Raw genomic sequence first — 25,041 nt, 5'->3', positions numbered from 1 at the left:
GACTTCATGGCTCAGTATTTTTCTGGATCACTTTTTTGGACATGAATGGATTTAGAATTTTGAACTTAAATTAAAGTTCAAAAAAGTTGATCCTTTTATTGGACCAACTACGTAGTTGGGATAATTAGACAAGCTTTGGAATGCAAGATATGAGGAAGATGACCTGAGAAAGATGGTCTTGAATTCGAAAGTTTGTCTAACTTTATCCCAACTGCATAGTTGGTCCAATAAAAAGTATCACCCTAAGAAATCCTTGCCTCTGACATTTGGATTTGACCCTAAGTCACCTAGGGTAAAATTTTCAGAAATATCTAAGTCCCCGTCTATTTTTTTAACATATGAGTCTTGACAAAATAGGCATATACATTTTTCAGAAGGAATTTTTTGCTTTTTTAGCCTGTGTTCTTCTGCACAGATTACTACTCTGTGCAGTTTTAGTAAGTGCCTTGAGCAGCAGTTTGTTCTCAAGGTTCTCTTGTGGCAAAATTATAGTTCTAGAAAGAAAATGGGTGGATGGAAGAGACCATTTTAATCTTGCTAATGTTTTTTGCTTGGTCTATTTGTCAGGTAAAGCAAGTTACTTTTAATTCATCTATGTTTTCTAGTACATGGCATTATAAATTATAATATATCATTGTGTGCAATTTGGATTGTGTTAACATTAATCATAGTGAATTATTTTGGTATTTGTGGGTGTGGTATAGACTTTCAAAGGCACCTCGGTGAAATTTTACACTGCATTAATGCTGACTCTATATTTCCTCCAAATCACCTATTTTGTCTTGTTGCGTTATGAGTTTTAATTGGTTCTGTCATGCTAGAAGAAAGCTGTTTCTAATGACCTGTGCTATTCAAATTAACATGGGGGAGGGTTGTTCATTTCAGGTTTATGCCTGTTTATTAACATTTATCACTTGGATGAAATTGACATTTTAGTCAGTATAGATTTTCTATATAAATTCTTAAACCATGCTTTGCCAAACAAGCAAAGGTTAACAGTAAGCAGATAACACAGCTTAATGAGGTCAAATCAAGCTGATTCATGATCACTGTGGAGAAAAATATCCTCCTGGGGAAAATACTTGTGCTGAAAAATCCCATAAACCAAACCACTTGTTTATCTGTCATTCCCACAGAGATAGTAATGTAATTACTCTCATAATTATCTTCATTAGTGTCAGGAATTATCTGCAATTCATTCCTCTGCTCTGAGTATGTTTGTTTATTTGCTGATTTTTCTCTCAGATTTAGCCAACAGAGTTAAGAATTTTGTATTTGCAGAGCCATACAACAGACATCTGTGATGCACTGTTCTGACATTCTCTCTGCTAAAATATAGATTGCTGTCTTTCAGTTTCAGAATCCCTATGCCCATTCCCTGACATCTGCCCTTCATTACATGGTTCCCGTGCGACCAAGACGACAGATTGTCTATCCTCTGGAAAAGCTTGGCATAAACGCTCCATCAAAGCAGGTCTCCAAGGATCAGGTGGGTAACAGAAGCAGCAGCAGGCAAGGGGCATAGTGCCAGCTAATGCAGGGTTTGGCAGATGGGATGACATTACTATCTTAGTGTTGATAGGCTGCTTCTTAATTATACTGAACATGATGTTCATACCCTTACAGTCTAAGCTGTGCTTTTGCACTACTGTATCTTTTTCTAAATATATATTTCAATCTGAGCTTTACAATCACCCACCATTAAATGCTATGGTAATTACCTATTAGCAAATGTTCACAGAATTGCAAGATTTCCTATGGAATTGCTAACATTTAGATGCATAATACATTTAAAAATATTGGTATTCGAATTAAAACATAGACAGCTCTTTGCCATGATGATTTTTTCCTTCATCTTAGTCTAATGCTCTCAAGATCAAGAAGTACAATGATGTGCTTCTGACAGCTCCAGTAGAAATGCTGTTTGATATGTTTACATCAATTTATTTTTCAGTTCCAGGTCCAGGTTTGCATAATGTTGTAATCACTGCAAAATGAAAGGAGTTGTTTAACAGTAAAAAAAAAAAGAAAAAAAAAAGTAGAACTTCTTATCTACAAAGACCTTGTGTATTTATATGATTCCCATATAATGACTGCTATCCTAAGCTGGGAGTTTGGTTTGAGTACATCTATTCTGTATGTTACAGAATCTATTTTTAAATGGCTGCATTCTGCCATAAAGATGGTTCATCTCTGAAGTAACAGGTGAAGCCAAAACATGAAGAAAAATCACATTTGTGGTGGTCTTCTCTAGTGGTGGTTGTACTTTAGTGAAGGAAACACAATGCTAAAACTTTATGTACTGCTTAATTCTAATTGGTTGAGACAGAATCACATGTATCATTTTCTTTAGCATTATCGTGTTCATATGTTGTCACTGGTTTTTGGCATCCAAAATTCTTAATTAGGCAGCAACTGGCAAACCAGAATCCCAGAACCCATCTCAGCCAATTGGATTGTGTTTTGTTCTATGGAACAGTCGTCTCTTCTACATGTACAGCATTCTCTTGTCTGCCTGCCTGCTGCATAATTGGCTGCCTACAACTGCTTTCTATTTACCTTCATAATACATTGAAGTTGTCTCATTGGCAAAGGCCATCCAACATAAATGTTCAATGGATTATCTTCCATCTACACTAGAGGTCTGGAGTTACTTATTCCCTAATAGCTCAAAGGTTATTCTAGTCCACTACTACTGCTCATAGCTTCCTGATGTAGTAGCAGCTTGAAAATAATGAGTGAACTGGCTGTTTTACTGAGCAACCAACATGGACTGTGGCTAGCATGAGCTAGGCCATCTTAATTTACAACAAGACAAGGTAACACGAAGGCCTAAACATAGTACTGAAAATGAGAAGCAGGTTCTGCTTTCTGATTGTGGCGTTTTCAGTTACTCCGACTTGGTTAAATCACATTTCCTCTCTGCACTGAGATCTTGCAGGAAGGAAGACCCCTGAATAATCATGTTCCTTCCTGCAAAATTCTGCAGCCAAGTCAGCAATCCGTAGTGAGGAAGAATTATATCAGAGGCTGTTGCTAAAAATAATAAAGTCATCTGACATCTGAGGGATGTGGTGATTGTTGTATATCATACTTGCACTTGGAGATCCCAGTCAGGCACACTACACATAGAAACATGGTTTCTCCTCTAAAAAACATATGATCTAAATAGACCAGACAAAGACTGGGGGGAGGGGGTGGAAAAGGAGGGAAGCAACTTTCAAAGTGGTCAGGTTGAAAATTGCATTGAGTCCAACTTTTAAAAAAAATCTACAACCTGGCAGATGAGTGGGGGTTAATAAAGGAGAGGAGCTAATAGAAGGTCCAGAGGAAGAAAAAGGAAAGAATGGGAAAGGGTATATTGACGAGGGAGCTGAGTAGAAGAGATATCAGGAGAGAAGAGAGGGAGGGTGGCAAAGTAGGCTGTCAAATGCTGGCAATGGTAAGGAGGAGTTTGGAGCAAACTAATTAACAAAGAGAAAAAAACCCAATCCAGCATCCAAATAAAAGAAAGCAGAGCCTGAGGATGATACCACTTGTGTCCAAGCAGTTCTAAATGGGACTGTTTTTTCCTAGCCACACAGGTAGGGGAAGAGATTTGCTGGGTTCTCATACTCTACTATTGGTATGGGTCCAAAATAGGTTTGGAAGGAAAAGTCCTAGTTCTGTTTGATAGTCTGTCTTCTAGTCTGACTTTTTCAGCTTCCGAGGGGTGGGAGTTGTTTTAGTGTCATTGTGAGAAGTATTTCTTCCTGGTCACTATGGAAATCATTTTGTGCTTCCAATTTGAAGGACCACATCTCCTTTCAACTTGTATTTTAATTAGCATAACTGCAAAAGCCAGTCTTTTAAAACATAAAGGCCATACTTGTTAAGCAGTTATAATTCAGTAAATATGAAACTTCCAAAGGATTGTCAGTTGTGATCAACTACTGCAGAGACACTTGTTGAAATTCTTGCTTTGGTGCACATATGGTGCTCTTTAGTGCTCGCCTGCCACCACCTGCCTCCTGTTTTCTCCTATTGCAGATTGAGACCTGCTTTCTGTTTCTCTGCCTGCTTCCATTCACTCCAGTTTCTTGCTCTCCTGCTCATGTTTGCAACACACATTCTTTTTCAGTAACAGCTTCAGGCTTAACAGCTGAGCTGTCTAAGCATATCTTCTGGTCTGTGCGCACACACCTTCACAGGCCAAAAGAGCAGCTTAGTATCTTGTTAATTTTGCACAGTGACTTGCTCAGGTTCTTTAATATGTGCCAGCCCCTGTGGTACCTTTTCTGTGCTTTAATATAAAAAAAGGAATATTCACCCCTAAATATTGACTCAATAGGGATATTGCTAAGTAGGCCTGTAAAGTTCCCCTTTCATTGCTCCAAAGCCAGAAGCCACAATAGTTCAGGCCACAGAAAGTCAGAAAAACTTTGTCTTGGTTAGTTCACTTGCAATGGGATGCCAGCACAGATGGAACCCAGCCTTCTTGAGAAGAAGCAATTTTCCTCCAAGGCTAGAACACTTCTGTCATAGATGGATGAGCATTAGAAGTTATCTGACCAAGTTCTGTGATGGAGTCTGCCTTCCTTGTCCCTACACTCTCTTTCAATCACTCCACTGTCCTTCAGTGGCTTGGAAGAAACAGACCCTTCTGCAAAAGTTCTACAACCTGCTCAGCATCAAGGCAGTTTGATCTGTGCCACCCTTGGAGAGAGAGAGGCTTTTACTGTGTCTAAGAAATGATGGTTTGCCTTTATATCAATCTGCCCATAAAGAGGAAGATTCTGAGTGGACACTGTCATAGAATAACTTGTCTTTAGGAGACCATATAATCTCATATGTACATGCATTCTGCTCTCTACAAGTTTTCTCTCTTCTTTCTCCTCTTCTGCCCCCGAGGAAGAAAGATGGCTCAGCATCCTTGGCCATAAAGCCTATTTTTCAGTATAGAACTATCAAGTTACCAGGGTATAATGTCTGAGGATAACTGTCTTTTGGAAAGCATTGAACCCTATCATTTATTACCTCTCAGAAGGAGAAAAGGAACCTTAAGGCAACACATGAGGCTTCAAATGATAATATAGTCTGTGGTAAATGGTACATTGTTAAGAAGATACTTTTGGTTTACTCCCTGGCATCTTACTTCAGAAGGAGAGGAGGACAAAGAAGGTGTTCCTTTTTAGCCTGTGACTTTTTCATTGTACTGCTCCCTGGAGCTGCAAATGAACAGGGAGTGGTGATCCCTGAATTGCTCACAAAATTCTACTGTGAGTGACTCAAAAGCACATTGGACTTGATAAAGAACCCATTAGACTGAACATTCCTTCCAGAGGAAACATTCATGAGCTTTCAGCAATCCCCAGTCAATTTAAGGACTTGTCTGGAGCAGTCTACTGAGTTTTTGTTAAGGGTCAGGGACCTCATGGCATTTTCTGGAAGGATGACTTCTTGTGCTACATCGTTCACTAAACATCTTCAACAAAGAGTAATATGATATCCCAAATGCAGTCTGTCTACAGAGGAGAAGTGCTTGATCATTTGATATGTCCAGGGAGAGCATTCTCCATAGGGTGTCCTTCATTGGCCTGTTCCCATGGTGGTAATCACCAAAATGTAGCCAAATGGAGACGCATTGACAGTATCTAGAAATTCACAGACTATCAAACTTATAGGCCTACAGACTCCATATCAGTATGCTGGAGCCCAGAGTAGTATGTTGGGCCTTTTAAGGTGTCCCTGCTCTCTTTCTGTTATCAATCAATGCAGGTCAGGTAGACAACAGTATGGTTAAAAATACAGGAAGGAGAATACTCTCTATACTCCTTTTCACAGAGGCAAGGACATTTTAACCATAGTGCATTAAAGTATCAGACATATCTTGTAGCTCTGCTTCTAACAGGAGAGAGGAATATGCAAGCAGAACCAGAGCATGAGGAATCTAAGGCAGTATGAGCAGTCCCTAAAAGCACTTGGGATTTCCCAACTGTTCAATAAAAGTAGGGATGTCCAAAATGGATCTACTTGCCTCTGAAACTGGCAAGTTCCCACTGTATTGCATGAGAGCAAGTAGGGATAAGTCTTTAATATGTTTTTATTCTGGATTGGAGTTCTGACTTACTATATGCCTTCTTTTCCTTTCCTCTCATTCCATGGTTATTGAGGAAAATCAAAAGGGACAGGACAGATATCATTCTGGTGACCACAGCATGTCCAATTCAGCACTGATCTGTGAATTCCTTTTCATAGAACCTCTTCTTCTACTACTAATCTCCATACCTTCTTTCTCAGAGTGATAAACAGTAAGGCTTTGCGAAGCTTTTGTCCCTGATTTGATTTGGCGGAGATTGGGCCCGATTCAGTGTCCGAATCTCTGAATCGAATCAGAGGACCCTTTAATCTCTCTGAATCAAATTGGAACCCTCCAAATCAATTTGGAGAGAGATTCAGAAAGATTTGGTGATTCGGACATAGATACAGCTCTAAATGTTTTTTCTATATACCTCTAGGTAACAGGCAGCTCATGAATACTGCGATGCTGGGGCATATGGAGCGTCCCACAGGGGGTTGGGGGGGCCAAGCATGCTCAGCAGCAGATCTGGAAGTGGACCAGAAGCACTTCTGATCCACTTCCGGGTCTTCCAGGAAGCGTGCTGGGGTGCCCCCCTGCACCCTTCCCGGCTCAGCGACTGGTGCCTCCTGGGTTTGGGGTGGGGCACCCAGAGTCCCCCCACGGCTGATTGCCAAAGTATTTCCGGACCACTTACGGGTTTGCCGCCGAGCATGTGGAGGGTGCCCCCAACGCTCCTGTGGGACACTCCATGTGCCCCAGCATGGCAGCATTCATGAGCCGCACTGGTACCTTGAGGTATGTAGAAAAAACATTTAAAGCTGTGTCTATGGCCAAATCAATGATTCTCCAAATCAGTGTCAAACCTTCAGATTCAGCTGAATCGAATCGGGGACAGTGATCTGAATCAAATCATTGTCCCTGATTCAGGTTGAATCCGAATTTGAATTGAATAGGGCTTGGTTTGCATACCGTTAATAAACAGGTACACCACCTTATTCCAGAGCATCTTCTATTGGCAGCACCGAGGATGAACTATTAAGCCATTGTGGACTGTTCCTGCTCTGCAAGAATGCAAACACTAATCCTCCATTCTAAAAAGATCTCTACTGTGCAATGTTACAGTCCAAAGTGGAAAAAAAAATCTCTATTTCAACTGTGAAATAAGGATTGATTCCATCATGTCCTGGATTCCATCTGTCATGGACACTTTCCTTATTGGAAATTACAAAGATGCTTTCTCTTTCTTGAAAATGTACCTAGCAACCATCATTGTGCTATAGATCTTCTCTTAGCCTGTGGTTGCTAGTTTCCAGAAGGACCTTACTCATGCTCACACTTTGGCCTGGGAATTCCTCCCTCCCCGTTCATGAAGCTTGAATTAATTTTTTTACTAATGATAATGCCTGGAAGGGATATTCCTGCAATTTCTCTCATTAAAAAAAGTCTTTCTTCTGTAACATTGACAAGGATTGGTTTCTAAGCTGCAAGTTATTACAAAATTGTCCTCGGTGACAATGTTGTACTTAAGTCACCTAAGTTTCCCCTCCCCACCTGATCCAACCTTGTCTGACTTTCATCTTAGCCAGCACATTCATAGAAGTTAGATGTTAGGGTCGGAAGGGACCTCAGTAGATCATCGAGTCCGACCCCCTGCATAAGTAGGAAAGAGTGCTGGGTCTAGATGACCCCAGCTAGATGCTCATCTAACCTCCTCTTGAACACCCCCAGGGTAGGGGAGAGCACCACCTCCCTTGGGAGCCCGTTCCAGACCCTGGCCACTCTAACTGTGAAGAAGTTCTTCCTAATGTCCAATCTAAATCTGCTCTCTGCTAGCTTGTGGCCATTATTTCTTGTAACCCCCGGGGGCGCCTTGGTGAATAAAACCTCACCAATTCCCTTCTGTGCCCCCGTGATGAACTTATAGGCAGCGCCTCTCAACCTTCTCTTGCGGAGGCTGAAAAGATCCAGTTTCTCTAGTCTCTCCTCGTAGGGCTTGGTCTGCAGGCCCTTAACCATACAAGTGGCCCTTCTCTGGACCCTCTCCAGGTTATCCGCATCCCTCTTGAATTGCGGTGCCCAGAATTGCACGCAGTACTCCAACTGCGGTCTGACCAGTGCCCGATAGAGGGGAAGTATCACCTCCTTGGACCTATTCGTCATGCATCTGCTGATGCACGATAAAGTGCCATTGGCTTTTCTGATGGCTTCGTCACACTGCCAACTCATGTTCATCTTGGAGTCCACTAGGACTCCAAGATCCCTTTCCACTTCCGTGCTACCCAGCAGGTCATTCCCTAGGCTGTAGGTGTGCTGGACTTTCTTCCTCCCTAGGTGCAGCACTTTGCATTTCTCCTTGTTGAACTGCATTCTGTTGTTTTCTGCCCACTTGTCCAACTTGTCCAGGTCTGTTTGCAGCTGTTCCCTGCCCTCCGGCATGTCCACATCTCCCCATAGCTTTGTGTCATCTGCAAACTTGGACAGAGTACATTTCACTCCCTCGTCCAAGTCGCTGATGAAGACATTAAATAGTATCGGTCCAAGGACCGAGCCCTGCGGGACCCCACTGCCCACACCCTTCCAGGTCGAGACCGACCCATCCACCACGACTCTCTGGGTGCGACCCTCTAGCCAATTCGCCACCCACCGGACTGTGTAGTCATCCACGTCACAGCCTCTTAACTTGTTCACCAGTATGGGGTGGGATACCGTATCGAAGGCCTTCCTGAAGTCTAGGTATACGACATCCACCCCTCCTCCTGTGTCCAGGCGTTTCGTAACCTGGTCATAGAAAGAGACTAGATTGGTCAGGCATGATCTGCCTGCCACGAACCCGTGCTGATTTCCCCTTAGCATAATTTGTCCTGCCGGGCTCTCACAAATGTGAGCCTTGATAATTTTTTCAAAGACTTTGCCAAGGATGGAGGTGAAACTGACAGGTCTATAGTTGCCCAGGTCCTCCTTCCTCCCCTTTTTGAAAATGGGGACCACGTTGGCCCTTTTCTAGTCCTCCGGGACTTGGCCTGTGTGCCACGAGCTTTCAAATATTCCCGCCAGTGGCTCTGCAATGATGTCGGCCAGTGCCTTCAGCACCCTCGGATGGAGCTCATCCGGGCCTGCCGACTTAAAGGCATCCAGTTCTTCCAAGTGACTCAGCACCATTTCAGGGTCTACGCATGGAAGTCTGGCGCCTTGCTGCTGCCTCTCTACAACCCCATTGAGAGACTTGTCGTGCCCCTCACTTAGGAACACTGAGGCAAAGAACTCGTTGAGGAGTTCAGCCTTGTCCCCCCTGTCTGTCACCAATTGTTTCTGCCCATTTAGCAGGGGTCCTATTCCTCCCTGGGCCTTCCTTTTACTCCCTATATATCTAAAAAACAATTTCTTGTTGTCTTTTACTTGGGTTGCCATCCTCAGCTCCATGGTAGCTTTGGCCCATCTAACTGCCTCCCTACAAGCACGAGCAGAGGAGGTATATTCATCTTTGGTGATCTCTCCCTGTTTCCACTTTTTATGTGCTCCCCTTTTGTCCCTTAGGCTGCTCTGGATTTCTCTGGTCAGCCAGGGAAGCCTCCTGGCCCCTTTCCCTCTTTTGCCTCGCTCAGGGGTCGTCTTGCTTTGTGCCCGAAGGATCGTTTCCTTAAGGCACAGCCACCCTTCTTGGGCTTCCATCACTTCAAAACTCCTACTCTGCAGTGCGTCCTTGACTAATCGCCTGAGTTCATTGAAATCAGCTTTCCTAAAGTCTAGCACTTTCACCCTACTAGTTACCTTACCCACTCGCCATCTTATGGTGAATTCTATTTTTAGGTGATCACTGTCCCCCATATGGCTACCGATCTGGAGGTCCGCTACCATGTCATCTCCCGTTGCCAATACCAGATCCAGTATGGCATTCCCCCTAGTGGGACCGTGTACCTCCTGTGTCAGGTGGAGGTCCTGTATACAGGTTAGAAACCTGCGTGAGCAGTGGGACTTTGCTGTCTGTGACTCCCAGCAGATGTCCGGGTAGTTTAGGTCCCCCATGACTACCGCCTCTTTAGCTTTTATGGTCTCCAAGATTTGCCTCAGGAGCCCCGAATCTCTTTCTTCCCCTTGATGTGGGGGTCTGTAGCAGACCCCTACCACCAAATCCCTTTCTCCTTGCCCCCCATGTAGCCTAACCCACAATCCTTCTACTTCCTCATCCTTGGATTCCATCTTGATGAGGGTTGATGTATAATGCTCACTGACATAGAGCGCAACCCCTCCCCCTTTCTTCCCCACCCTGTCCTTTCTGTACAGTCTATAACCCTCAATATGTACCGCCCAGTCATGGGATGAATCCCACCAGGTTTCCGTTAGCCCCACTAAGTCATAGGTGTTTAGTGCAAGCAGGAGTGCTAATTCATCCTGCTTGTTTCCCATGCTCCTAGCATTAGTATATAAGCACTTGAGCCCTGCGACTGGTGCCTTTGCTGCCCCCCCGCTCTGAGTCCCAAGGGGCCCTTTGATTCTTACCTTCTCGTTTCTTACCTGTGCCGTAGTGCTGGCCTCCCCATGGCTTTCAGGTTCCCAATGCTCTCTTTCTTCAGGCTGGGCTGTCCTTGTGGGTGCCACATGGTTTGGTGGTCCACAGCTTCCCCCACCCTCATCTTCCCCTCCCCCCAACGAGCCTAGTTTAAAGCCCGCCGGAGGAGATCTGCCAACCTAGAAGAAAACACACGCTTACATTTGGGGGACAGGTGAAGCCCATCCCAGCTGAGCATGTCCCTCATCGTGATATGCGGGTCGTTGTCCAGGAAGCCGAAGCCTGCCTCGAGACACCACTGCCGAAGCCGCCAGTTGGTCTCTCGGATACAGTTCTCATGCCGTCTTCCGCGTCCGTTCACTGGTAGGATGGAAGAGAATACCACCTGTGCACCGAACTCCTTCAGCACGCCGCCCAGAGCACTGTAGTCCCGCATCAGGTGATCGGGGGTTCTCCTGGCCGCATCATTAGTACCCACATGGACTAGGACCATGGAGTAGTAATCGGTGGGCTTGATCCTGGCCTGGATTACCTCCGTCACATCCCGACTCTTTGCTCCAGGGACGCAGCATACCTCTTGTGCTGAGGTATTAGCCAGTTTTCTTTTCCAGACTCCACTCTCTGCAAAGGGTTATACATCTCTCAATGAAAAGTCTTGTGCTTTGATTTGGAAAAGTCAAAACTTAAGTGAAATGCAGGCAGGCTTTCCGTAGCTTACGTGAAAAAATGTTCAGGGCAACCTTTCTCTATATAGGAAATGTATCAGTGGATTAAGGTCTATACAGATCTATATTACAAGGTGTCCACAGTTCCTGTACCTACAGATCTGAGCTTTCATTCAGCTAGAGGTGCTGTGACTAGCCTGTGGCACAGTCAGTATGTGGAGATTGGAAGAGGAACTATGGATTTCAAGAATATGCTTTGTACTGTTCTTTTTTGACTGGATGCCACAGTCTCCATTCAAGAGAGAATTCTTTGCCCACTATCTCCCTTCTGAAGCACTGAATACTGATCTGCCACAAGTGCAGATACTCTGAGGACCCTGAAGCAAGAAGAGAACTTGCGTACCGGCAACTGTTGCTCCTCAAGAGTTACCTCTGTGTATTTGTGTTCACTGCCCTCTTCCCCTCTACTGCACAGATTCATATGTCACAGGATACTGTTTCAGGAGAGGTTGGAGAGGTTATGGGCACAGTCTTCCTTATACAGACTCCACCCTCTGGTATAAGACACTTCAGAAGAGTGCATGTGTAATCCCTGAAAGAAACTTCTTGACAAAAATTGCAAAATCATGAATTTGGTAGGTCCCTAACTATAAAGTTCTATGACATAGTTATGCTTTAACAGATCAAATCCTTTCCAGACCTGTTCCAAATTAAAAGAAAATGTCTATTCTGTATATTCCACAACTTGGCCAGTTGAACAGCCAACTGGCATAAGAGCAAAAAACTCAGAATTTTAACTTGCACAATATCAAAAGACCTGGTATATTATTATGCATGCGTTTTTTTGCATGCCTGTCAGTCATTTTAGTCATATTATGTAAAAAAAAAAAAAAAAAATCAACAACAACCCCTGAAAATAATTGCTTATGAGAAGTTTGTTGTTCTAAAGTGCTGCTAGCTTGTAAGGTTCATATAATTAACTGTGAAGTAGAAAACTATAGATAATTAAATAATTTTATAATGATATCTTCATAAATAAACAGTTTATAAACTTGTTTACTTTCATACCATCTGGGAGCATTCTGTTATCCATCTGTTCCATGTAATTATCAATATAAGGAAAGAATAGGTGATATAAGAATAACTGATCCATAATGAAGAATATAAATCTCACACATCTGTTGAATTATTTTGTGTTTCTGCCTTATTATTATTTATTATTATTCATTTTTTGTTGTTCCTGGTTGCATTTGAGCTGTCAGGTTTTATTGTACACCTCAGGATTGTTGTTTTTGTTACAACTCACAAAAGGAAGGCAGAGCAATTAATAAAGTGTTGTGGAAGCCCACACAGCTTTGTGTTTATTGTGAAAGGGCTTCTTGGTGCTGCTCAGTTCGTTCTGTACTGTTCAAGGTACACCACCTGTAAAAAATACACAACATTTTAAAATCAGATAGGATAGAATGGAAGGAATTGATACTACATCAGTAGGGCTGGCGAGGTAAATCCTCAATTGGTAAAAATCAGTTTAGCTTCATTGACATCCTTGGAGCTATTCCATTTTATAGCAGCCAAGGACTTAACTTTGGAAAACAATACTAGATTTGGACACAGGAATTCTTAGGGGAAAAAAATCCTTCAGAGTACTGATTTTTGTTCTGATTTCAGTGGCCATAAACTAATATTTAGCTCAGTAACATTAAAATTGTTTCAGTATTCTTTTTTAAATTCAGTAATCAAATATTTTCACAATCATATCCAAGGAGTCCCCTGCTGGACTCTGTTCACTGTGAGATAAGACATTTTTAACCAGAGCAGGAAACAGTTAGCTTATCTCATTGAAGAACAAAGGACCTCAAGAAAATGATGTTTTGATTTATATATAAGTTTTTATCTTTATCATGGCTATCATAAGACTAAGACTGAAATTTTACTAATGATATGTCCATTAGAAGTGTCTGCTTTCATATTAATCCTAAACAGTAATTTCACAGTAGTTGGGTGGGTGACAATGTTCCCTGCCCCTAAATACATGCTACTTTACAGAGGTTGGGATTTTGATCCCCAGCTGGGGCAGGCTGTTCTCTTCATAAAGTTAGTAGACCCTGGTTAACTTTTCTGTGAGCTTGTCTACACAAGATATTTGCAGCAGAGTAGACTAGCTCTGCAGTACAGTCTCTGTGTCTACATATGTGGCCCTATTAGGCTGCAGTAAAGTAATTAACTATCCTACGACAGCGTTATTAACTGCACAGCAATGCACATGTAGACACTGATGGGGCTGGCTGGGGCACGAGGATGCTTCAGTATGGGGGCTGCCTGCCAGCTAGCCTCGCACTGTAGCACCCTCATGACCCAGCCAGCTCCTCCACATCATGTTGAGCCTCAGGCTGCTCTGTCTCAGCTCAACATGCTGCAGTCTGAGGTGCATGTGTAAACACTGTGCCCAGAAGCAATAAACTTGCGGTGTGAACTGTGCTGGAGTTTATTATTACATGCTAATTGCATGTGTAGATGCACCCACTGTGTAGTAGAGTTAGACAAGCTTTCAAATGCAAGACATTCTTCATTAGGTCTGAACCAAAGGAATCTGTGGATTTTCCATTTCTCAATGTCTTCAAATCAAGACTGGTTGTTTTATTGGAAGATATGCTTTAGCCAGTACCAGTTACACTTGAGTAAAAGAAAATTATTAGAGATCTAGAAAATGTGACATGAAAGAAAAGGTTGGAAGACCTGGAGTCACTTGGCCTAGAGAAGAGAAGACTGAAGAGGGATTTGATAACCGGTAACAGCTTTCAAACGCAAAAAAGGTTGTTACAAAGAGAATGGCAGTCAATTGTTCTCTGCCTAGGAGGTAGGGCAAGAAATAATAAATTGCAGCAAGAGAGATTTAGACCAAACACCAAGAACTTTGAGGGTGATTAAGCACTGGAACAGATTATCCACTGGGGTTGTGGATTCTCCATTATTGGAAGTTTCAAATGTAGACTAGACAAGCATTTATTTAGGAAATTTAAAAGGAATAATTCTGCCTTGACCAGGAAATTAGACTAAAAGACCTCTTGAGGTTCTCTTTCCAGCACTATTTTTCTGTGATTCTGTGAAATGTAAGCACATTGCATTACTATCATAGTAGTTGCTTTCTATAATAGTATTGAGAGGCACTTCTATTCAGTTACATGTATTTGATTCCAGACTGATGCTTATGGCAATATGTGGGGTAAAAAAATATTTTCTAAGAGAAAATTCAGAGAGATATCAAAATTGTGAAATGAGAAAAAAATACTGTTCCAGGCCAATAATTTTCCATGTTTAAAAATATTTATCAATAAATAAATCTTGTATGTTTTGCTTTTCCCCTTATAGTTCCATTCATTCAAAATTGTTTTACCAAATGCCAGGGACTCAGGAAGGACACTGGATGCCCAAAAGCATGTCCAATAGCTCTCTCAGTTATACAGTTGATCTAGTAAAAGATACCACAAAAAAGCCTTGCTTTTTTTTTTTTTTTTTTTTTTTTTTTTTTTTTTTACAAAATATGTACGCTGTATGGGAGTGCCCACCATGAAAATGTAGTTACTACTAGTTGGGATAGTGCCAGCTGCTTAACAGTGTGCAACATGACTACCTGGGTGTAGTAGATGGAAAAATGAAACTGTCTGTGCATTTCCCATGGTAGATAAACACCAACAGTCATGTTCAGCTAAAAAAAATCTTAAATATTTTCAAACTGATAAGTGAAAATTTCTATTCTATTTCTATGCAAGCCCCCCCCCCCCAGTAATTAACACAGATATTTGGATGAGAAAACTCTGCAAATTAATTAATAAATTACCCCTGCAGAGCAAACCCTTTGAATGCTTAACCATCCCTATTGATTTGAGTCTCTTTAATGGTCAAACCAGCTAACTGAAATTTGTCCCAAGCTGCCTGCTTGAGCACACACCAACTGCTGAAGCTTCCTTAGCCTGAGGAAGGGTTTTTGAACCCGAAAGCTTGCTTTATAACTATTCTCCAACTATTTGGGTTGGTCTAATAAAAGATATCAAATTCACCCAAGGAACCTTGTCTGCCTATGTCCTTAGACCAACATGGCTACAACCTAAACCCCTGCTTTTATATTAGCATTCAGGGCAACCTGGGACATACTCACCTGCCCACCAGTTCTTCAATTAGAAATTTCCCTGTGGGAGAATATCAGGTATGGGGAGAGCAAGACATCTTCCCAGCCTTTATCCCTGGCATGCATCAAGGTTTTTCTGTAAGCCATGTGAGTGGTGGATCACTTTTAAAAAATGCTTTTAACATTAACTTTAATATAATGGCTGTCCTACATAACTATATTGTATGTGTGTAGTGTAGTCATTTTAGAGACTGACATCCTTTGGAGTACTATTCCTTAGTTAAAATATTGTAGTATGTTGTTTTTACTACTGAAAAATACTTACGGCCTTAGTGATATTAAAGAGATAATTCCCTATTTTATGTATCCCCGTTAAAATATATTTTAAATGAAATAAAAATGAAAAAAGCCCCAATCCCATCTCTTATAGTTTGTTAGATCATGTTGAAATTACACAAAGCTCAGATTTCATGGTTTTCATTAAACTAAGGAAGAAGTATGAATTTTTAAAGAAGTAACTGTTGCTTAAGATGCTATTGTGCATGAGTAATAAATTTTTAATGTTTTTGTAGTACATGCATGGATTAAAATCCATTATTTATTGTACCTTCCCTTGCCTAGTAAAGGTGATGATTTTATAGCACCAGCAGTCATGCAAACACATTTATTCTGGGCTGATGGCTGATAATAAATTTCCTTACTGTAAATGTCAGTGGGTTTTGTGTGTTGCTGCCATTACATCTTGTTTGGAAGGCTGAATATTACACAATTATGGGAGGCACCAGATGGCATCATTAACAGGAATGCTCTGAATGTTTACCACTTATGTGCATGTGTGAAATTAAAAGTAAGATGACCTATCTTTACTTTGAAAGCATGATGTCAGTAGTATACAGGTGTTAATGACATTTGCAGTAAGCTCAAATATTCATTCCTGCCTACAAAACAGGGTATTTTTTTAGCTTTTTGAAAACAGCTTGTATATTAGAACCATGAATTAGTGTAAGAGCAGTTTTTGAAGAGGGAATAGTCGTTTTTTCCAAAACAACTTGCTGTTCAATATTACAAAATGAAGAACTACAGCTTCTGTCACTAATATGTAACTCTGATACAATACGCTATAGATAAGCTCCCCTTGTTTCCAATTATGGTTGTTATCTTTGTTGTGTTAAAATTTTATCCTAAAAATTATTATGTTGCTAGTTCTATTTATATTAAGATTTTTTTGGTTACAGGTTTCTGCCTGTCCCCCTTTTGTAGTGAATTTTGTACACAGCTAAGTTGTCACTTATGTTCCCAAGTATTTATCAACAGTCCTACCCTTCTACTGCATGGCTGTCATTTTAGGTAGCAAAGAGTGACAGGATAGCTGCAATGTGCCTGTAGATCTTCTAATAGTTTGTGGAGATAGCCATGACCAGGAGCCGTGACTTATTCCAGTCCAATGGGTGCCCCTAGGGGGAGATCTTGCTGAGTTGGACAACGTTGTGGAATTCACAGCTCTGTGTAGGAGTACCTCTCTGGACTGAAGCAGTAAGGTGCTACCAAACCTGGTAAGGCTCCGAGCTATAGGTGACTGGTAGGGGGTGCACATTCCCCCCCAATGGGGCCAGTGCCCCCCCGACAGCTGATGCTGTCAGGCAGGTCTGGTGATCCCCTTGACAGGGCTGCTGCCGTCAGCGGCTTCTGCGGGTGCCACCCCAGATTCAGGAGGTACCAGCCACTCATGCCCAAAGCCTTAAAAAGAACCTGAGTTTCTTTTAGAAAGAGACACATTTATTCTCTAGAAGCTCTGGAGGCAAAAAATGATGGTGTGTTTATAGGTGTTTCTGAAATCTGCTTTGTTTAGTTGAAGGATTTAAGTTGCATGAAAGTGATATAATAGAGAATGATTCTCTGTGCACCTTGTTTTGGTTGCGCAAAAACTGCAAAATAAACATAAAATGCAAGAAAGAAAGCTGGGGGAGAGGGTTGTTTTGTTTTAAATTTAATCCTGATTATTCATTAGGTTTCCCTCCAGCTGCATGGTCCCTGGCCTACCCATTCTCATTTACAGCTTGATCCCAAACCCATCCCAAGTAAATGGGATTGATTTATTTCAGTGGGATTTGGAGATCAGACATTTAGGTCTTCCCATCCCTCCTTAAATTGCAAATAAAGCATAAGCTGTGATTTAAAAAGATGTAATTTCAGTCCACTATTTAGCTAGTGGTTGTAAAAAAATAATAATGCATTGATAATTATATCACTATAGTCAGGATTCTAACAGTTTAGAACTCTTACTATCCTACCTCTCCTGCTGTCTTTTCTGATGTGTTGGAAACATGAATAATCCTCACTTAGACCTCGCTGTAGAACCCCCAGTCCATGCAGAGCACCATTGACATCCTGGGGGGTTCTGCATGGAGCAGCGTGCAGAATAAGAGCTGAGATATTATTTCCCAGCATATACTACCTCCATTAACCTTTCTAGCTTGTTGACTTGAGCTAGAGCTACACCTCCCCAGCTTTTTAAAAAATGAGACACGAGGTATATTATGCTGGGTGTCCAGACTTTGAGGGACACTAGAATTAGTGACTATTTATGAAGATTCAGCCATACATGACTTTCTCAAGTCCACATAGCAAATCTGTAGTATAGGTCATAGAATCACAGAAAATAAGGGTTGGAAGGGACCTCAGGAGGTCATCTAGTCCAACCCCCTGGTCAAAGCAGGACCAGCCCACTATATCATTCCAGCCAGGGTTTTGTCAAGCCAGGCCTTAAAATCTTCAACGATGGGATTCCACCACCTTTCTAGGTAACCCATTTCAGTGCTTCATCACCCTCCTAGTGAAAAAGCTTTTCCTAATATGCAACTAAACTTCCCTTGCTGCAACTTGAGACCGTTGTTCCTTGTTGTCATCCATCACCACTGAGAACAGTCTGGCTCCATCCTCTTTGTAACCACCCTTCAGGTAGCTGAAGGGTGCTATCAAATCCCCCTTCAGTCTTCTCTTCTGCAGACTAAATAAGCCTAGTTCCCTCAGCCTCTCCTCAGAAGTCACATGCCCCAGTGCCCTAACCATTTTCATTGCCCTCCTCTGGACTGTCTCCAACTTATCCACATCCTTTCTGCAGTGGGGGGGTCCCAAAACTGAACTCAGTACTCCAGATGTGGCCTCACCAGTGCAGGATAGAGAGGAATAATCACTTCCTTTGCCCTGCTGGCAACACTCCTACTGATGCAGCTCAGTATGCAGTTAGCCTTCTTGGCAACAAAAGTGCACTGTTGACTTGTATTCAGCTTATTGTCCACTATAACTCCAAAGTCCTTTTCTGCAGAGCTGCTGCTTAGCCAGTTGGTCCCAAGCTTATGGTGGTGCATGGGATTGTTCCATCCTAAGTGCGGGACTTTGCACTTGTCTTTGTTGAACCTCATGAGATTTATTTAGGGCCAATCCTCTAATTTGTCTAGGCCATTCTAAATCCTAGCCTACCCTCCAGCATATCTACTACTCCCCCCAGCTTGGTGTCATCTGCACACGTGCTGAGGGTGTACTCCATTCCATTTTCCAGGTCATTAATGAAGATACTGAAAAAAACTGGCCCCAGGATTGACCCCTGGGTCACTGTATCAAGCCATTGATCACTATCCATTGAGCCCAATGAGCCAGCCACCTTTCTATCCACCTGACATCCACAGAGACAATCATCACATCATAGAAGGCAATTGGGTTGGTCATGCCTGACTTGCCGTTGGTGAATCCATGCTGCCTGCTTCTAATCACTTTCTTCTCTAAATGCATAGAAATGGATTCCTTGAGGACCTGCTCCATGATTCTTCTGGGGACTGAGGTGAGGCTGACTGGTCTGTAGTTCCCTGGATCCTCCTTCCCTTTCTTAAAGATGGGTGCTATATTTGCAGTCACATCAGCCAACTCCCTCAGCACCCTCAAATACATTGTATCTGGCCCCATGCACTTGTATGCATCCAGCATTTCTAAATAGTCCCTAACCTGTTCTTTCACCACTGCTCACCTTCTCCCAAAATTGTGCTGCCAGTTGCAGTAGTCTGGGAGCTGACCTTGCTTATGAAGACTGAGGTACATAAGGCATTGTGTCCTTCAGTCTTCTTCATCATCTGTCTCTAGGTTACCCGCCCCTGCCCCCCCATGCAGTAAGTGACCCATACTTCCCCTAATCTTTCTCTTGTTGCTAACCTACTTGTAGAAACCCTTCTTGTTACCTTTCACGTTCCTTGCTAGCTGCGACTCCAATTGCGCTTTGACCTTCCTGATTTCATCCCTTCATGCCCGAGCAACATTCTTATACGTCTCCCTAGTCATCTGTCCAAGCTTTCACTTCTTGTAAGACTCCTTTTTTGTGTTTAAGCTCACTGAAGAAATCTCTGTTAAGCCAAGCTGCTTGCCTGCCATCTTTTCTTCCTACACATTGGGATGGTTTGTTCCTGCACCCTCAGTAAGGTTTCTTTAAAATAGAACCAGTTCTTCTGGACTCCTTTCCTGCTCAGATTGGCCTCCCCGGGGATTCTGCCCATCAGTTCCCCGAGGAGTCAGTCTGCTTTTATGAGGTCCAGGGTATGATTGGACGAGGAATTAGATTATTTTGCTCCCTGCCTCTTCCTTGCCTTGTTACCACAGTATCATCTTATACTTGGTTAGTATTGTATATTTCATTCATTAAGATGCCATACTGACTGCCTTTTACTAGGAAGGGTAGCAATTTGATGTTTCTAGTAAGGGTTCAAAACCTGGAATAAATGCCAGGAAAGACCTCATCATCTGAAGTATGGTGAAAGAAGACATGAATAGTTCATTCAATCCAACATGACTGTATGAGTTGGAGGGTAAGTGTAGCAAGAACTCATCAGAAACTCACCATTCTTCTGATCAAAAACACACTGGCCGTGTCTACATGAGACACTGACTGCATAGTAGCCCGTGACTACTGTGCAATAGTGTCACATGGCAAGAAGCGTGGCAAGAATAGTGTCACGTGATGCTACTGCACAATAGTCTTGGGTTAGTGAACAGTCAGCATCATGAAAAAGCCATTCGGTGATGCTATTCAGCTTTTTAGTACTTGTTTATGTGTCTCATGTAGACATGACCACTATATACAAAATTGGCACTTTCTAACAAGATCTGTTCCTTTTCTAAGTAATATCTGCTTACATCAGTGAGAAAAGCCAGCTTAATCCATCTTGCTCTTATTAACACAGCAGAGCCTACATAGGTAGGATGTATTGGCTCCTGCACCAGCAGTAGAGTTTATCACTGTCAGCTGCAGAATCTTTACAACCAATGCTGTGCAAGCTAGAGAAAACCCAGTGTGTCTTTCTGAATCCAATTCATAGCTGCTCAATAATGTAAAAATCATATTCACAAATGGGATTTAATGACTGACACTAACAACTTGGCTGCTTATTCACCTAATGCTATTCAGACAGCTTAAAAAGCTGATTGAATATTGTGAAAAAAAAAATTGCCTGATTATATAACAAATGAAAACTCCCAAAATTAATTGTATAAACCATGTGAGAATTGTCTAAACCATCAAACATTTGTGTTCTGTGCTGGTTTTGCAGGAGGCTGTTAAAAAAGGCTATCCCTCTTGCTTCTCTCCAGCCTCTTTAAGGTATTTGCTACAATAGATCATCTTCACTCCAGGGTCCATGCTCCTGGAATGTGACCAGGCAGGAAATACCACATACACCATTCTGAGGGCTTCTCATCCTGCCATCACTACATATGCATGCACAGGCATACAGATATATTCTGTCCTAGCCAAAGGAACACAGCCCATAACAGTTGTGTGACTTCATGGCAGTTTTGTCTTAGGGGACCACCACACTCAGTTACAGAAGTAATGTAGCTCTGTGACTGTGCTTCTTTGCATAGGTGAGAAAGCAGGAAAACTAACTAATACCACTGGCTGAACTAGAGTCTCTAGAAAAATGGGTGTTTTTCAGAAGAGCTGGTATTACTTGAATTGCTGATTTCAAGGAGAATTATCACTGCAGCACAGTGCAGTTGACACTGATTAAAAGACTGGTCATTAAGTATTTAGGGACTACAGAGGGAAAAAAAAGAAGGGTTGTTACCATAAATATCCCAGTGCAAAAGAAAGTTATTCATAGGATAGTCACTAATGGTGCCACAAGGTGCAGATGTATACATCACTACAGTGCTGGTCACCACCACAAATACCCAAAACAGAGAGGAGCACCAACAAGATGCCCTAGCAGAATGGTCTCTATAGCAACCTTCCTACTCTTTCTCTCTCTGTAGCAAACCAACCTTCTGCTGCTGTTTCAAAGTGGATTGGCAGGAAGCAAAACAGACTCGGAAAGGGTCAGTGCCATACTCTGCCACCTTTGGTAGGCCAGGTCTCCAGCTATCCTCTTGGAACTATCCAGCTTCATGTGCCTGTTAACTTCAGTGGAACTACACTCTCCTGCAGCAACTTGGCATAGCGCTGTGCCACCTGAGCAGCCTAGTGCTAGCCAGTAGTACCTCTGAGTGGCCTGAAGCCAGATAATCACAGCAGCAATAACAGTGCCAGAGCATGGCATCCCTGATACATGCCTCTACTAGAGGAATGTGACAGGCTATGCTGCATGGCCATTATGGACAATTACAAGCTGATAGGGATATTGTCCAGCTTCTGGATATGTAACATGCAATTTACATTTCTGCTAAGAAAAAAACACTGTCAGCTAGAAATGGTGACTTTGGGGCTGCAGTCGGCACCATACACATTTATAAAAGTGTATCAGTATTAGCTACATTTCAAGATGGAAGTATTTTTTCTCTCTTAGATGACTGATAAGTCAAAAACACCATTTTGAATGACATCCCAAGGTCAGTCGTGGCCACTGGTGAGCAGTATATGTTGGTTTATTTTGTTCCTGCAATAAAGCTAGGTCTCAATGCCAACTGTTGTTTGCAGAGATGAGCTGAAATTAGTGTCTTTTTTTCCTGGTGCAAGCCATGCATCCTGAGTGCACTCTTATAGGATTTGGTGCCCTGCAGAAGTGCAGGGCACATTTTTCCCCACTCTGTACAATTTCAGCTTATTAAAGGCAGATCCTTGAAAAAATTCATGGAGGGAAGACTTAGAGGCATCAGAAATGTTACTGATGGTAGAGTCCAGACAAGTTTTCCTTACTTTAATACTTGGTAGAAAATCATGGGCATCTGGCTGGGGTCATCTGAACCCAGCATTCTTTCCTGCCTATGCAGGGGGTCAAACTTGATGATCTATTGAGGTCCCTTCCGACCCTAACACCTATGAATCTATGAATCTATATTGTGGACCAGCATTGTTCCTTCTTGGGTAAAGGTGATCAGATCCAATCAGAAGTTCCTTTCAAGGAGATGGTGGAGATGTTTTATTTATTTATTTATTTATTTTTAAAGTGGGCCTGCAAAGAGTAGGATAATGAGCTAAAAGAAGGAATATGTTGGGCCTGGAGACACTACAACAAACTTTAAATGTAGAGAAGCCGATATTTAATTATCTGCATGTACCTGAAACCCTCAAGACCAGTAAATATGCAACTGGCTGCAATGTTGCTCTTTCACTCTCTAGTATGCTATATTCACTGATTCTGCAAGAATTGTTTTTTATGGCTTACTTCCTGCACTACCTCATATTCCAGAGCTGCTCTTCTCCTCAAGCAAATTAGTTATATACCTGTTTGAGCCATTGTCAGACTATTTCCTCACCACTTCACTGAAGATTGCAGTTCTGGTGTCTCGCATCAACCTAGGAGTCTGAGATTCAGGCAAACATGTTATTCTACAGGAATGAGATGGTTCATAGATGTTGTTAGGGTCGGAAGGGACCGCAATAGAGCATCGAGTCCGACCCCCTGCATAGGCAGGAAAGAGTGCTGGGTTTAGATGACCCCAGCTAGATGCCTATCTAACCTCCTCTTGAAGACCCCCAGGGTAGGGGAGAGCACCACCTCCCTTGGGAGCCCATTCCAGACCTAAGGATGAGGTTCACCCTCATCCCAAATATTCAGTTGTAATCTCTGATTTTCATCTAAACCAGTCTGTCAATATACTTGTATTTGTTCTAACTCCTGTTCATTGCCTGGAAGAGCTAAGCCATATCCTGTGGATATAAGAACATTTTTAACTACTAAGATAGCCCACAAAACACCTATGTAGTTTTTCACACGTGGGACACAAGGTGTTGATTTTTCTGTACATCATTCTCCTTTCTACTAAAAAGAGATAATGATACTGACCTCTTTTGTAAAGCACTTTGAAATTTCTTGCTCAAAGCCATTCTAAAAGCTGGGTATTATTAATTATTATCATTGTCCTTTTTGGCCTAGCTGGCATCAGAATCCCAATGAGCATCAGCATTCAGCGAATGAATAATCTCACCAGATCTAAGGTGGCTACAATTTCTGTCTCATAAGTGTTGATAGAGCTATGTCCTAGAGTTCTGTCCACATTTTCACTCAGGTTTAGGACATAGCCTCTTATATTCTGTTTGGGACAAAAGTCTTGTAGTTTTTGTTCCAGCATTATAATAAGATGCTCCTCAGATTTTTTTTGTTTCAGAGAAAGCAAGGATGGTTATTTACCAACATTTTTTCCTCAGAGTTATTGGCTATATAGTTCCACAGCTTAACCTCCTTCCTTTATTGTGGAATCTTACAACAAATCCCTGGTTTAGTAAAAGGCAAGGTGTAATAGCTGAAAGGGGAATGGGACCTGAAGACAGAGGCCGGGTGCGTGTGCAGGCCTGGTGAACAATGCTTTCCAAAAAATTCTTGAGGAGCAGTGTTTTTGCTAAAACAAGTATTCCATTTCCCCATCTGTAAGACTGGTATAATGATACTGCCTCATTTGTAAAATGCTTTGAGGTCTATGGATGAAAGCGCTATAGAAGAGGTAGGTATTATTAACTGTACAGGCTACAGTCTCATAGAGCCACAGTTACTATGGTAAATAATTATTGTTTTATAAAGAATAAAATAGTATATTCATGCTGTTTCTGTGTATATCCAAATGATTTTATTTTCAGTTCCTTTCAAGGAATATATGTATAGAACCATGTAGTCCAGGACAGAGCCTTTGAAAGGAACACTTACAGATTCTTCCTAATGTGACTTTTAAGAGAAAAAAAGAACAAACCTCCACTGACATATTTTTGTTTAAACTTGTATCTTACAGAAGTTCTTGTGTATAACTCCTTAGTAAAAATTGGGTGGTTTGTTGTTTTTTTTTTTTTTCATTTTTTACGATTCAAATGGGGCTTGAAATTAAAATAGCTCTGTTTATTCACGTTCTTGTTTGTGTACTATCTTTGTTGACCTCAGCAGGACTTTAGAAGCAGGGATATTAATCATTTTGTACTCCCTCACTTGGTTTTGCAATAGCAGGGTTCAAATGATGTATGTCCTGTATAACAGTGGATGTTTTTCATATTCCTCAGGAACACATGGTAAATTAAAACAAAAGCCTTTTGAGACTGATGAAGAAGCACAGATTATTGGATAATCATGCTGGGAAAGTTCTCTTAGGTTTCTTAGTGCAGCCTCCTGCAGTTCTACAGGATTTCGTTAAGGTGCGGAACACCTAGATCAAGGGAAAAGCAGAAAAACTCTGCTTTCTGCACCTTTTTTCACAGCATCTAATGAAGCAAGCTTCAGCT

The 25,041-nt window shown here is 41.9% G+C and overlaps 1 protein-coding gene across 2 annotated transcripts in view; it reads left to right on the top strand.

Annotated features, from left to right (window-relative positions):
- CFAP61 (cilia and flagella associated protein 61) overlaps positions 1 to 25,041 on the top strand; it is a 241,240-nt gene that overhangs the window by 86,663 nt on the left and 129,536 nt on the right. For both annotated transcript variants that reach the window (XM_019491015.1, XM_019491016.1), the window contains one exon: positions 1,355 to 1,489. In XM_019491015.1, the coding sequence (XP_019346560.1) occupies positions 1,355 to 1,489 (135 nt within the window). The remainder of the gene's footprint in view (positions 1 to 1,354; positions 1,490 to 25,041) is intronic.

The sequence above is a fragment of the Alligator mississippiensis genome, chromosome 1 (genome assembly GCF_030867095.1).
Source record: "Alligator mississippiensis isolate rAllMis1 chromosome 1, rAllMis1, whole genome shotgun sequence".
NCBI classification, from domain to species: domain Eukaryota; kingdom Metazoa; phylum Chordata; order Crocodylia; family Alligatoridae; genus Alligator; species Alligator mississippiensis.
Note: the sequence above shows the minus strand (reverse complement) of the source record. Positions and strands in the feature narration are given on the sequence as shown.